The sequence below is a fragment of the Schistocerca gregaria genome, chromosome X (assembly GCF_023897955.1).
Source record: "Schistocerca gregaria isolate iqSchGreg1 chromosome X, iqSchGreg1.2, whole genome shotgun sequence".
Taxonomy (NCBI): Eukaryota; Metazoa; Arthropoda; class Insecta; order Orthoptera; family Acrididae; genus Schistocerca; species Schistocerca gregaria.
Genome location: NC_064931.1, coordinates 86,383,422 through 86,398,512, shown reverse-complemented (window position 1 = coordinate 86,398,512; position 15,091 = coordinate 86,383,422). Strand labels below are relative to the sequence as shown.

The window sequence follows — 15,091 nt, the reverse complement described above, 5'->3', positions numbered from 1 at the left end:
ATCGTACACCAAAATGACGGATAAATACCACATAATTTTTTTTTATTTTTTTTGAAAGCTGAACACCGTAGAGCTTTAGTCGTGTGAAACATTGGTTTTATTGGAGGAGCATGTGGTCAGCACCTTGTGCTTCAAATAATTAATGACGGGTTTCAAAAGTGAAACCACTGTTTCTGACCAGACTGAACAGGCCAGGTTACAGTCCTCTCACTAAGGAAAAATAACTGAGGTCGATTTCGGTTCCTCTGTGTGTCAGCCACAGAGGGGGAATACCCCCGGCTTAGCAGTTTAAAGTAGTACTGAAAGACACAGAGATTCCTATAAAATGTGCTCAGCGATCTACGGCTTCATGTAGAAATGGCACCGTAAACAAGTCAAGATTGCCAAAATGCGACCCGTGTTAATGTTACTATGTTATTCAAACGGTCAGATGCGAAAAGAGTTGTCAAGCAAACTCTGTTGGCAACTTATGTCCAAAAACTTGGCAACACCCTGTTTAGAGAACTACACATCACCGGGATACTCTAACATGTTTCGATATCCGGAGGTTCATTAAGGTGGAAATTGATTTAGTGTACTCCAGATTCATCAGTTCGCCATTACACTTGTATTTCATGTGAAATAATTGTGAACATAATCGTCACAGGTCTTCAGTTTCATTAAATTTGTTACAGATGAGGAACATTAGTATCCATTTCCACAACTGCACAAGCCTTATAACTATTCACTGTGTATAGATAAAATGAGCTATACTGTCTTAGTGGCTTCCTCGAAAATCGTCAGTATAAAAGTAAGAAAACATGGAACACGAAAGCACATCACAGCTCGTAATAGAGTTATCTTTTGGCCACGCTTGTGCACTATTCTGAATTGTACCACTAGTACGTCTTACGTGAAGTGGCAGCAGTTTGTCGGCACTGGCCGGATGCCGTGTCGGTGCACAAAACTAAATGGTGCGGGGAGCAGCGACTACCGCTTGGCGCGAGCGCTCTTGATCATTTGGAGCGCAGTGAGCCCAGGGAAGGGGCAGTTGGGGTAGAAGTTGTGGCAGCCTGCGCCGTCCACCCCGGCGATCAGCTGCCCCATGTGCGCCGCGAAGTGGTACCGCGACGTCACCTCGGCCGTCACGCTGATGCTCGTGTCGCTGAAACACACACATCAGGAAATCACTCTCACTGCCATAGCTAAAATCACTAAGGGCTAGACAAGCAAAGCTTAATTCTTCACATCATAAAGTTCGAGATTAGATCTCCAGTCCGTCTATGTCTACATACGTAATTCACAAGCCACCTTGCGGTGCACCCCGGAGAGTATTGTGACAGTTTCTCTACTGTAAGTTAGCACAACAGATTTTCAGTTGTGGGCTATGTATTTAACACAGATTTAATATAATTTATACTTTACTGATTCTTTTCACATATGTCAACCCAAATTTCAAATTAGAGCATAAACCTAATTGTACAAGAGTTCAATGTTACATCTAAAAACACTGACGGAAAGCCGGCCGGTGTGGCCGTGCGGTCCTAGGCGCTTCGGTCTGGAACCGCGTAACCGCTACGGCAAGATTCAAACCTGCGACCGTAGCGGTCGCGCGGTTCGAGACTGTAGAGCCTGGAATCGCTCGGCCACTTCGGCCGGAAAGTGCTTTGGTCCAGTAGGTAAAAACTGACCCCTGTAATATTATCGACAAGGAAGAGAGTTGCCGATGGGAGATAGAAATGGAACGATAGACGGAGAGGACATGGCAGTTTGTTAGCGAAGTAAGAATTGTAGTATCTGAAAGGTTCAAATGGTTCAAATGGCTCTGAGCACTATGGGACTCAACTGCTGTGGTCATTAGTCCCCTTGAACTTAGAACTACTTAAACTTAACTAACCTAAGGACATCACACACATCCAAGCCCGAGGCAGGATTCGAACCTGCGACCGTAGCAGTCGCACGGTTCCGGACTGCGCGCCTATAACCGCGAGACCACCGAGGCCGGCTTTCTGAAAGGGAAGTAGTTTCTACGTAGCAGCGATAAGATGGAATAATGTCGGGAGCAGAGTCGAACCACTGAGACAGAGGAAGCGCTTGTTCGAAGTTCGATGACCAGCAGAATGAAGAAATTGCTAGAGATGTGTGACTGCGTGCGTTATTATTGTGATGAATTAACAAACTTTAAGACTGAACGTAGAGATTTTTAAGTTGCTACGTAAAGATGGGACTAACCAGGGAGAAGGCGGAAAGGAGAAGACAGAAGAACCGAGAGCGATTAGCATTATACAGAAGATTCATCAAGAAGATCGACACAGTAGTCGACAGAAGAACGAAGAATTCAAGATATCGGACGTACGAGATTTATGTGGGTCCTCATCAAAGAAGCTCGAGTGTAGGAAACAATACAACTGACTGAGTCTGGGAAAATAATGGCCATTTATTTTCATCAATAGGAGGAGAGACATGGTGAATTCTAGCCACAGTTGACAATACAAAATAAAGTGTGTCTTAAGTAATCTTTTGTGCTCTTTAAACGTATTGGTAATGATATATCAGCAAGACAGTGTGGAGAAGCCATAGTATGAGTCGTTACAATTCCTCACGTAATTTATTCAATTTCGAAATTGTCGGTAGCCACACTGTCTGTGGTGTCACCGCCAGACACCACACTTGCTAGGTGGTAGCCTTTAAATCGGCCGCGGTCCGTTAGTATAAGTCGGACCCGCGTGTCGCCACTATCAGTGATTGCAGACCGAGCGCCGGCACACGGCAGGTCTAGAGAGACTTCCTAGCACTCGCCCCAATTGTACAGCTGACTTTGCTAGCGATGGTTCACTGCATACTTACGTTCTCAATTGCCGAGAAGATAGTTTAGCATAGCCTAGAGCTACGTCATTTGCTACGACCTGGCAGGCGCCATTATCAGTTACTATTGGTATTGTCAATCATGTACCGTCAAGATCGACGTTCGTCACTAATGGATTAAAGTTAAGTATTCCACCAGCTACGTCCGTTTTTCTAAATTCTAATTTCCTGGTCCTGTTCCAGACCTCACGCCAGCCTGCATGAGCTAAATCGCGTGCCTTTCGGCCTCCTCTAGTAACACGGTGTTGGCTCTCCTGCCAACCACAACATTGTCAGCTTCCGAGGTCAGTGGACACACCTGTAGCAGCCGAGATTAACGGCCATCTTCGGCCGCCGCCATCGCTACAATCTCAGCTGAGGAATAAAGCAAGCTGCACATCTCTGGTGATACGGGTTTCATATCAAACAGATGGGTGTGTGCACGTGAACTCTGCAATATAACACTGAGAGTTTTTTAATAGTAACAACCAGGCGCATCACAAAATTTGGCAGTTAAGATTCTACTCGCAGTTGGGAAATTTGCATCGCTATATAGCCCTTGTAAGAGAGCCTAGTTGACTTGAAGTGTTAAAACATGCGAAAAAAATTCAGTTATCTGACAACATAACTTTGTTTAGGGACGTGCACGATTGTAGCCCAACATTCCACACTTCGCATCTACAGGGTTATTCTAAATGATGAACCCATTTTCAAAAAATCGAATGTATTCAAGTACAAATCCAAAATGAAAAAGCTTTATACCAATGAAAAGAGGAAGTTTCAAAGTTTTGGGCGGGAAGTGACGGTTTCAGAAGCGGCCGGTAGAGCTAGTGCCGCAATAGGGCCGTCAATCCGTTTCAGTGTCAGTTGTGACTGAGACGGCGACTGTGAAGCACAAGGTTTTCTGCGTTCTTGAACTCGCGAAATGTGAATCGCAAATTGCAGTGCAGCGGGCATTTAGTACCAAATTCGGTATTTGACCACCAACTCGCAAAAGCGTTAGCCGTTGGTTTAAGCAATTTAAACAGACTGGGAGTGTGTGCCAAGGAAAATTAGCACAGACCGACCGCGTGTGTCAGAGGGTGGCGTCCGACGGATTCAAGAAGTTGTGTGCGCAGTCCCAGTAAGTCTAGCAATAGAACCAGTGGAGAACTTGGAATACCCCAACCAACTGTATGGAAAGCTCTGAGGCGGCGTTTACTGTACAAGCCCTACCGATTACAAACTGTGCAGGCTCTCAACCTCAAGACAAAGACAAGCGTCTCGCATTTTGTGGTTATGTAGTAGCAAAGATGGAGGATGACGCATTTCTACAGCGTGTAATTTCTAGCGATGAAGCGACGTTCCATCTTAGTGGAAAAGTCAACAGACACAATGTTCGCATATGAGGTTAGGAAAATCCACATTCACCATTGCAACACGAAAGACACTCACCGAAGATCAACGTGTTTTGTGACGTATACCGTACAAAGGTTTATGGACTACTTTTATTTGCGGAAAGAACTGTAACGGGAATCACGTACCTGGAGATGTTGAAACAATGGCTGTTTTCTCACGTTATGGAAGGTTCCCAGGACTTCATTTTCCAAGAGAATGGAGCTCCGCCCCATTGGCACCGTGATGTAAGAGGCTTTTTGAATGACTCCCTTCCTCAGCACTGGGTCGGTTGCAAGTGACTTGCACTTCTGCCCACCGAGATCTCCTGATCTTACACCCTGCGACAGTTTCTTACGGGGTTTTGTGAAGGAAGCTGTCTACGTCCCGCCCCTACCAATCACTCTCACTCTGAACGATCTGCGGAACCGGATCACTGCTCCTATGCACTCAGATATGCTTTCGCGTGTGTCGGGCGGGTTTGGCTACCGTGTATATGTTTGCCGTGCAGCCAACGGTGGTAACACAGAAAATTTATAACATTTATCACACTTCTAATTATTAAATAATTATTAAAAACTAATTAATTACAAATTATTACAAAATATTAAATTGGTATCAAACATTACGAAAAAAAATTTGAAACTTCCTCTTTTCATTTGTACAAAGCTTGTTCATTTTGGATTCATATTTGAATAAACACGAAGTCGTGCAAATATTTCCATCATTTAGAATAACCCAGCATAATTTCGTACAAATCAGTAGTAACATTGCTTTAGCTATTTCTCATGCAGTTTCTGTCCATTGCGATTAATTACTCACTGACTGTTTAATATAGTTAAAAAGGAGTCACAGTAGATCTAATATCTATAACTTCACGAAGGCAAATCTGCATTACGGATATTAATTCTCTGATGCTTTGCCTGAGACGACACGCAATCAACTTTACCTATTTAAATATTAATAATTATTGTAATGTTATAATTGTCTGTGCGTGTGTGCAAGCTTATATATAGGTTTTGCAAGTCAAGACGTGAGGTGTTGCCAATTGTAAGTTCAAGTGTATGCATTGGTTCTGTTTTATTTCGATAAAACAGTAGCAGTTGTGGAGGTAATTGTTCAAGTGTTGGTTAATAATAGTGGCAGTTAATGTGTCATTCATACAGGCGTAGTGAAAGAACAGTACTTCAGTGTCAGTAAGGCATCATCTCATAATATCTCATCAATCAGACATAATTAACTGTATTAGTCCCTTGTCTCAGTATTGGGCTATACGCGATCTCCTTTATAACTGAATGCAGTTTCGTAGAATTCTCCCATTAATCGAATTTGATCGTTCGCCTACCCTGCAACCTACCCTCTACGCTCGTTCCATTTCAAGTCACTTTGTCATGCTTAGATATTTTATAGGCGTGACCTTCAAGGAGCATGCCAATAATGGTGTATTAGAATAGAACAGGATAGTTTTTCTTACTAATCTTCATTAACTTACATTTCCCCACATATAAAACATGCTGCTGTTCATCCTAGGGCGTTTCGTGATTAATCCAACATTTTGTTTATGTGAGAGCGGCCGCACCATACTTCGTGTTGCACTTTGAACCACAGATATCCTTATAACGGGCTGGTACCCAGTTCACAGGTCAGAGGAAGACAATGCACATCATCTCCAATAGGGCTTTCCCTAAGAAAAAACCGGGATTTTGAAATGACGCTTTAGGTCGATGAACAATTTGCTAACATTAAGTAATACATATTTAATTTCCTTTAAGCTCGAGACAATTCTTCCAGTTTTGTGTAACTCTTCAACGGATACACGTGCTCACCAGAACATTTCTAACTCTTCAACGGATACACGTGCTCACCAGAACATTTCTAACTCTTCCATGCTATGACTTAGATTTTCTACACAAATCTCCCTCGTTCAGAGCGTAAAGTAGGAAAGATAAATAGCCGTAAGGAATTTATGATAAACATAAACAAAAGACAGTTGTCAAACTATAAGGCTTATGTGAACATCGCAATACTTGGTTAATGGCAATACAAAACATTTTCATAGGTTAGAGTTTCTTTAAATACGAAAAGAAAATTAGTAACCGTAGGACCATTGCACAGAACGCTTAGTTTCGTAAACATTAATATAATGCCTGTCGAATACTACAGTGGGCGCTTATAATACTTTCACCATACGTTCATTAACAGTGTGCCTTCGTAGTTGCTCACAGGTCCAAACAGTCGTCATCAGATCTATTGAAACCATCATAATTGCTTACAAATGTGACAGACACTGACGATCTAAATACATAAACAATGCAATATAAACTCAACAGATCTGAAGGCGGTTGCTCTTGCAAACCGACTATGAGTCAATGCAAATTCTAGATTTAAACAAAGAATAACAGAAGTTTGAAGTAGTTATGTAACAAACTTCTGAGCAAAGAAGTTTTGAACATTTATGAATGAAAAGCAACTATGGGATGGTAGTTACTCTCTTATTGATGGCATTGTAGACATACCCAGAACCAAAGACAGTACAATGATAAACTCATCTCTTGTGAGGAAGTGCAAACTAAAAGTTTTACTAGCTTAGAGAGTTTCGTACATTTTATTCTCTCAATAATACTTTACTGTTCTAATAATCAGATTAGTTGTTACTTACATGTACTCTTAATGTCTCTTGCCTATGTCCACTCAACTAGCGGGTCCACATGAAGTTGTTGGGAGTAATGGAAATTATTTTCTTTTTTCTGAAATGAGTCACTTACGGCTACGCGAAATAAACTTTTTTTGCCTTCCTTTTCGTCCGGTATTCTTTCATGAGTAACGAGTAATTGTCTGTTGTATCTTTCCCTTTTTTCTCGAAGAAAATATTACCGTAACCGATTGGTATAAATAAGCTTAAAAATACCTAAAGGAATTAGGACACCAAATTTACAACACACGGATTTCCGAGGAAGAACGAGGAAACGAACTATTTGAAGTTTTCCAGAAATAAATTTTCAAAGTCCAGTGGAGAAAGTACTGAAATTAATTTAAGCTGTGTACAATACGATTAGCAGATTGCAAATATTTTCCTCAAATAAAAAAAAAGCCGACTGCGGTAATCGCGTAAAGTCTTAGTCAGCCTTTACCGCTCTTTTGCTTCTCATAAGTCTGAAGATGTTCCTTGCGTATCTTACGGGCACCTTCAACTGGTGCAGCAATTATGGTAAATCATGACGTAATCGTTACCTTGGCGATGAGGAATTCGTTCTGTAATGAGCCTTAATGGTAAGTTATCTAGTGTACTGTACCATTTTCAGCTTCGAGAAAAATTCATTGTCGAGTTCTCGCCGTTGTAGTCTGAAATTTTTTTTGTGGGACCTAGTCCTAGACTACATGTAGGCCATCGATGCTTGCCGAGCTGGGTTTGCAGACTAAAGGTAGGAAACAATGTTTGAAGACTGAACTTCTTATTCGGGGCATGAGACTAGTCCGAATGGAAGACATTTGGCATTGAAAGGAACATATCCGTGTATCCGTCTGACACATGGTTTTATTTCTGTAGTGTTTTAGACAATATGGTGTGTAACAGCGGTAATCTTTTATTAAAAGCACGTGTACGTAAACACTAAATAGACATTTATGTGCGCGAGCTGGGAAAGATTCCCGTAATTTCGATAAAAAAATGGTACTGAATTTCAGTCTAACACTTAAAGAACAAAGATGCGTTTCTGGTGATTTTTGGTAGAAATAAAATGTGCGAGATGGCACAGCTAGAGATTCACGTCACTCCTTTAATCTTTGGAATTCCTCTGGTTAATCTAACATACAGTCGTGTGGTGTTATTTCTTGTGAGATTCTGAGGGACAGTTCCAACACCCAATTGGAAAAAGTTTCTTTCTGCGCGCACTGTACATCCTTTCCTTCGCTAATTGCGTTTTTGTTTCTATATAAGTAATTGTAGTATAGGTCATCGGTTGACTTGAGTGTAAAGTCCTATTGGTATGCTTGATAATTATGAGACAGTGTGGGGAGAGTATTAAAGCTGGTCCTTGCATAAAGCGTACTATTCTCCTATTATACTACATAGCCACCATGTACTACGTCATTATTTACTAACGCATCACTGTCTACCTGATTCATTTGAATGAAATTTATCATCTCTCTCATCACAAGATTTTCAATTATAGTGATAAAAGGAAATCTCATATGAAACTTTATTTTGATTTCTCAGTGAAACAGGCATGTAAACACTACATTTACCGTGAATGAACAGTGTCACAGTAGTAGTAATATAGCACAACTCACACAAAGAAATGATCTCTTAGAAAACTGTGATGATACTCTTCAGTACTTATCTGTATGAAATGTGCATGCTTTCAGCTAATACAGCTTCACTGTACTTACCGGATAAGATTTAAGAGGGCTTTCTCGGACTCGGTAAGTTTCTCCTTGGACGGCATGGCGTTCATTTCACATATCAGCTTCGGAAGACACGAGTTTTTGATCGTTGATAGCAGTTTGGCGCGTGTAGAGCTTGCTGTGGGCATAAATTTGAGAACAAATAAAGTATTTGTGCTTTCATCAAGCAGAACCTTAGACTATAAACAAAACCTCAGCATACAGTTATTAGTGATACTTACACGTTAGAAGCAATTATTGTAGTCACAACTCTGTATTAGCTTCGTTCAATATTATACTTAAGTCTCATTTAAGTAGCCCATTACTAAAAAGTCGTTTCTGTCGCATATAGCTGGTGTAGCCTGTGGTGACATATTGCTAGTTGATTGTTATTAGTAAGTGACTCAGATTAAAAAAAGAAGGAAAAATGTATGATAAACATACTTCTGCAAGTGAACGTCTGGCCAGAATTAAATTTAACTACTACTACGATACACAAAGTTTTAAATCCATTAACTGCACGATATGCTATAAAGTACGTATCTAAGTGGCACAAAATTAGACATGAATATTTAAGACATTATTAGAGTCGATGTTTCAGTTAAAATATAAAGAATTAAAACAGTCGTTACAATAAAGGATCAAAAAGAAATGGAAGATCGTTTGAGGGTTATGCTTAGAACATAAGGGTAGTCACTAATTGGCCGAGGCTGATGAAAATGGAGTGTGATTACTTATTACGACGACGAAGAATTCTGTTAATCAAAATTTTTCTATAACTGAGGCAAAGGACTCGCATTACCATTTCTATGGCTTCACTAAATCCCTTCAAGCGAAGAAAGACGCAACTGCCTATTTCCAGCCAAATGCTAGTCCAGTGCGTGTGTGATTATACCCAGTCTCTAACGGCTCTATGGTCATCGGGACTTAAACATTAATCGTTCTTTTTTCCACGGAAATAAAACTCTCTTGTATAATGACTTTGTTATGTGTTCATTAACATATCTTGGTAGACAATATCACGCATATAGAAGCCCGGAAAAAATTGCCAGAGCTTAACTTTGCTGTGGGCTACTTTGGTAACGCTATTCACGACTGCGTTATAATTAAAAGAGCAACCAACAACACCGCTCACCTCTGCATCGAAGTAATCGATCACTAATAAGTTTCGCTGACTGAACATGTATGATGCATCTATTGCAAGAATTGTACTGCAGCCATTACCCTGCCATCACAGGAACAGGTGGAAAACCACTGGTGGGGCTCAAAGGTTTTCCCAAAATTTGAATCCAGCAAAAGTCTAGCACTGTATACGTTACATTACAAAGCTACCAGAAACAAACGATATGTAACACTTGACAGACGGGCGCAATCTTTCTTCGTTAAAGAATTGAAGACCTACGGACAAACCTGATGCTACCCGACACAAGCGGTTCGAAAAAACTACCAAAACCGCTGAAGAAAAAAGGAAGAGATAGCTCTGGAATTTTATAGCCACCGCAATCGATGGTCTACTTTCGGCTGAGCAGAGGAACACTCGGTCCAGTTCGCACTCCACGATCAAGACGGCAACATCGCCTTAGGTAGGCCATCAGTGTGTTAAATATATTTCAAGGAATTCCTTGAGTGCGATGTGCAAAGGGCCAATGATGTTTACGGCATTCGACGCCCCACTTATTGTCTATCATTGAACCACAATATTGGGCGTTGATAGCAACAGGGGACGGGACTGGAGGTATCCATTGGTGAGGATACCGTGAACATAAGGGTAATCACTAATTGGCCGAGGCTGATGAAAATTGACTGTGACTGCTTATTACGACGACGAAAAATCGTGCTGATCGAAGCTGTTCAGTAATTGAGGCAAAGGACTCGCATTACCATTTTTATGGCATCACTGAATCTCTTCATGCGAAGGAAGTCGCCGCTACCGATTTCCGGCCAGATGCTAATCCAGTCCGAATATCTCAAAAAAATGGCTCTGAGCACTACGGGAGTTAATACCTGAGGTGATCAGTCCCCTAGAACTTAGAATTACTTAAACCTAACTAACCTAAGGACATCACACACATCCATGCCCGAGGCAGGATTCAAACCTGCGACGGTAGCGGTCGCGCGGTTCCAGACTGAAGTGCCTAGAATTGCTCGGCCACAGTGGACAGCAGCCATTTTTTGAACAGAATTCGAATAGGTCTGCACCAATATGACAGTGCAGTGGACAAGGAAAACTACGAGTATTCAAAGGAGAATGCTTGTTACAAAACCTGATGTTAACGTGTTTCAAATCCTTAGGTTTAAGTAATTCTAAGTTCTAGGGGACTGATCACCTCAGGTATTAACTCCCGTAGTGCTCAGAGCCATTTTTTTGAGATATTCGGACTGGATTAGCATCTGGCCGGAAATCGGTAGCGGCGACTTCCTTCGCATGAAGAGATTCAGTGATGCCATAAAAATGGTAATGCGAGTCCTTTGCCTCAATTACTGAACAGCTTCGATCAGCACGAATTTTCGTCGTCGTAATAAGCAGTCACAGTCAATTTTCATCAGCCTCGGCCAATTAGTGATTACCCTTATGTTCACGGTATCCTCGATACGATTTACTGGACGTGCATAATAGCGACCTACTACGTTATGCACATGAAACTGGGCGTGATATGAATTATTGTGATGTCAACTTCAGACAGTGCTGCAGAACTGGAAGATGTAACATAACGAAATTTAATACAAAAATGTCAACTTGACGATGCACAGCAAACTGCGGATTCGGCCCGAAAATTGTCCTATCATTGAGAGAGGACTTTTTTTTATCAACTCTGACAAACCGAAATTTGAAGACGAAATGAATATGAACGGAACCCTGGAAATTAGAGATACCAAGAGCGTTTTATCAAGAACCACTAACATTAGTGCCTTAACGCATTCGTATTCAATTATGTCGACTGTTAATCAGGATGGTAGATTGACTGGAAAGTTATTTACTGCGCTGCGAGAAGTTAGAGGTGCTCTGCCCCCAACGGTTCTTTTTCGTCCGCGTGACCTTGCTAGGGCAGTAGGGAATACTTATGTCACAGCAAGCAAGGGTGAGAAAATGGGCATAACTGAACTACATATGTGGTATGAGCACTGCTTCTGGCCAGTATCTGGTCAAAATATCATGCTTTTGCTTGATTCTGGTCTGCGTATAAAAATGATGCTCCTTTAGAGCAAATTATCCATCCTGAAAAGTGTGTGACATTGCAGTTCATACTACCTGGAACCATTGGACAAATTAAGTATTTTGATGTTTGTTTTCTCCTTGCCTCTAAAACATATTATCGCACTATCTGCAACTGTGCCTTACAGGATAGCCAATCTCACGATTACGTCAGATTGTATGGATTCGGTTGCATGCCATCATATTCCATCAATTCACATTATCTCGTAACACCAATACGACTGTCTATGCATTCTTCAAGTGTGGATACCTAGCGCAACATCCTGCATGGTTTGTAACTCCCAAGCAGTTGATGGTGCAAACTTCTGTGATCTTTGTGGCGTGCCATTTTTCATTCGGTACAAGTTAATAGTTTGCTTTGAACATTTCTTGAAAGTCGACGATGTCCATTTTCTAAAGTGTAGTACATGCATACCACAGAAGGTTGGTCATTGCACCTACCGGATACTCATTTTTGTCGCCCTCTTGATGCACATGTGTCATTTGCAGCTGATATGTTTCCTGTCCATAATAATGTTAACACAACACTTTCAAATGAGCCCTACTGAAGATTGAACTCGCGGCGTCGCACTCATGGGGTTCATTGTTAGTTTAACGTTATGTCAGTTGTTCCTCAAGTGAAGAGTCTCGTTAATCTCTCTGTATAAAGTTATACTTAAATATTCACGGACAGTTGTATATACTCAGCACCTTCCTGTGGAAATGGACTGTACACAGTTAAGTAAAACTTCATATCTACATTGTAATAAAGTGAAGTAATATTTCGTGTGCTGCAGTTCCATTTATTCTCCTCCTGGAGCAAACCAAAGAAACGATCGTTGTGCCCGCACAACATAAAGGAAGTGAGAGCTTTTGCGAAATAACTGAGTTCTTAATTTCAGCAAGGGTAATCTCTAGCGGAAGATACACCTAAGGAGTTCAGATGGAAAATTTATAGGTTGTACGAGGAGCGAAAACTAGTACTAAAGCTGGTAAATTTTTCGATACACTCACTGTCGGAGAAAGCATTGTATTCTGAAAAGGATCCTGTCGACGTCGACCTTATCAAGAAGGTAGCAGAAATTCGAATTTGAGAAAGTTGATCCTGACCTACGCAAGGTAACTATAAATCTGGATAACCATGTATGACCTTAAGACTGATCCTTCTAAAAATGACTCAAGCATTTTATCGAATGCGCCACCGCACTCCAGTCCTGTATTACACCGACTGGTCAGTGCTGCAGATGAAGTTTAGATCGGTGGAAGAAAAAGTGAAGGAATTTATTTTTCGAGTCATTAAAAGAAGGAAATGATAACTATTGTCAATCTATACTCTGTTTTATAAACAGCAAGTACGTCAGTTGCACACATTATTTTTTATTCTGATGCAATATTATTTCATGTGTCACATTTTTTGATCAAATGTTTGAGCAGAGCAAAATCAAGACTCCCTAGCAATTACATAATTTATTTTTGTCCGATGAATGGGATATGGACAGATGGGGTATGAAGTGGACTATCATGAGGTCTAGCTTTACAAACATTCAATTTACTTCCGAATAATCATGCTAACTAAGGGAAACTTAGTAATCTGAAGACAAACTTGAACATTTCATGAACAATTGCTAATAGCTGTGCTTTCTCTTTATCTATATACTCTTCATAATGATAAAAAAGATCGATATTCAAATGTATAATTCAAGTTTTCTGAGCATAACATCAACATAAAACAAAACATTTGAAAGTAGAGAAACCGTCAAATATTTTGTGAACAGACATGCCTAATAGTAAGTAATGAAATCGATTAGAAAAACATCTTACATGATTTTGAATGACGCTCTAAATCATGTACATCAAATGAGATGTCAATTGAGAATTCAAAGTTGAGTATTTAACTTAGAGTTTTAGGACGTACTAGAGGATATTTGTCTGGCGGATTACGCAGTCCTGTAGCGTGCACTTGACACACTCGTATTTCTATTATCTATACCCCAAAGTGTAGTAAACTAACAACAATTTTTCAGTCTCTCGAAGTTGGCTGTAGAGAATCTTACAGATGTCAGGATGGAGAATGCATGTGATGTAGGATGTTATGTATTTCTTCACAGGTGCTTTCGACATCACTGATCTTCTTCATTCACTATTCCCGATAAAAAATAAATGAAACATGGAATAAAACTGGAACTGTAAATAGTTAAAATCGAACTGCGGATTCTACTTAGTACTATTTCTACGTCACAAACGTGTAAGTTTTCCAACTGCTACGGCTCATTTTCTTTGTTCTTAAATATTAAAATATTTGATTTTGTGTAGTAATTTCAAACACATTTTTTGTTTCATGTTTGAACAGAAATTTTCAAGGATTCTAGGAAATATTTTCCTGGTGAATATTGCGCTCAATTTTCAATGCTGCTGTGTGGTTATGACATATCTCTGCAACATGAAGCTACAGATGTGAAAGCTTCAACTATATTATAGCCTGAAAAATTTTTCACTAGAGAACCAAAAAATATTAGAAAAAAGGCTGCATGTGGTGAAAGAAGTAGTGCATCACTGCCCACTGCAGTCTGACAACATTATTCTTGCTGACTAACGTTTATCAGTAGACGGAAGTTAATTGAAAAGTATGGAATGAAAGTGGAACCTTCGACCAGACAGCGATTAGACTCATTTGCCGAATTTCATCCAGTGGTCTCCTTATGCCGTAACGGATGAACATCTAAGCTCCTAACGATTTGCATGGCAATGGTAACTGTTGGTAAATTAGTTAACCACTACACTTTGCATAGCAAGACTATCTCAACTTGTGAAATACTTATTTTGCTTGACTTCACATAGAAATAGTATGTCAAGGCCACACAACAACAGACCGCACATTGAACATAATCCACCAGACGAATAGCCTATAGCACCCTTACAAACTTTAAGTTAAATGTTGTATTTCAAATTCTCACTCGGCACCGCATTCGTTGTACATCTGTCGAGCAGCCAAAGGCACGTCAACTCTTTCTCTGGTCTATTTTATTTCTCACTGTTACACAAATACATTTAGAAAATTTTTTACCACTTCTTTAAATTAATATTAACGCCCGTCAGCAGTGGTGTAATTTCACATGAATTAACGTAGATTCACCTGAGATATGTAATGATATCCTTTGCTTGTTCTACCGGTTGCTTTCTTGGTAATTTATTATGGGTGGTGCTTCGATTAATAGAGTCGAAACTGATGGACAGCTATCGTAACGTGTATGACACATAGAAAAACCTGAAAAGGATGCTTAGAGTGGATGGGACGTAATACCGCACGCACCAAATGTT

The 15,091-nt window shown here is 40.3% G+C and overlaps 1 protein-coding gene across 1 annotated transcript in view; it reads right to left on the bottom strand.

Moving 5' to 3' along the window:
• Window positions 1-584: 584 nt before the first annotated feature.
• The window catches only part of LOC126298641 (uncharacterized), a 68,634-nt gene continuing 54,127 nt past the window's right edge, over window positions 585-15,091 (bottom strand). The window contains exons 2-3 of the mRNA XM_049990053.1: window positions 8,587-8,719; window positions 585-1,144 (exon numbers count right to left, since the gene is read on the bottom strand). Coding sequence (XP_049846010.1) covers window positions 970-1,144; window positions 8,587-8,719 — 308 coding nt within the window. The 3' untranslated portion in view covers window positions 585-969. The remainder of the gene's footprint in view (window positions 1,145-8,586; window positions 8,720-15,091) is intronic.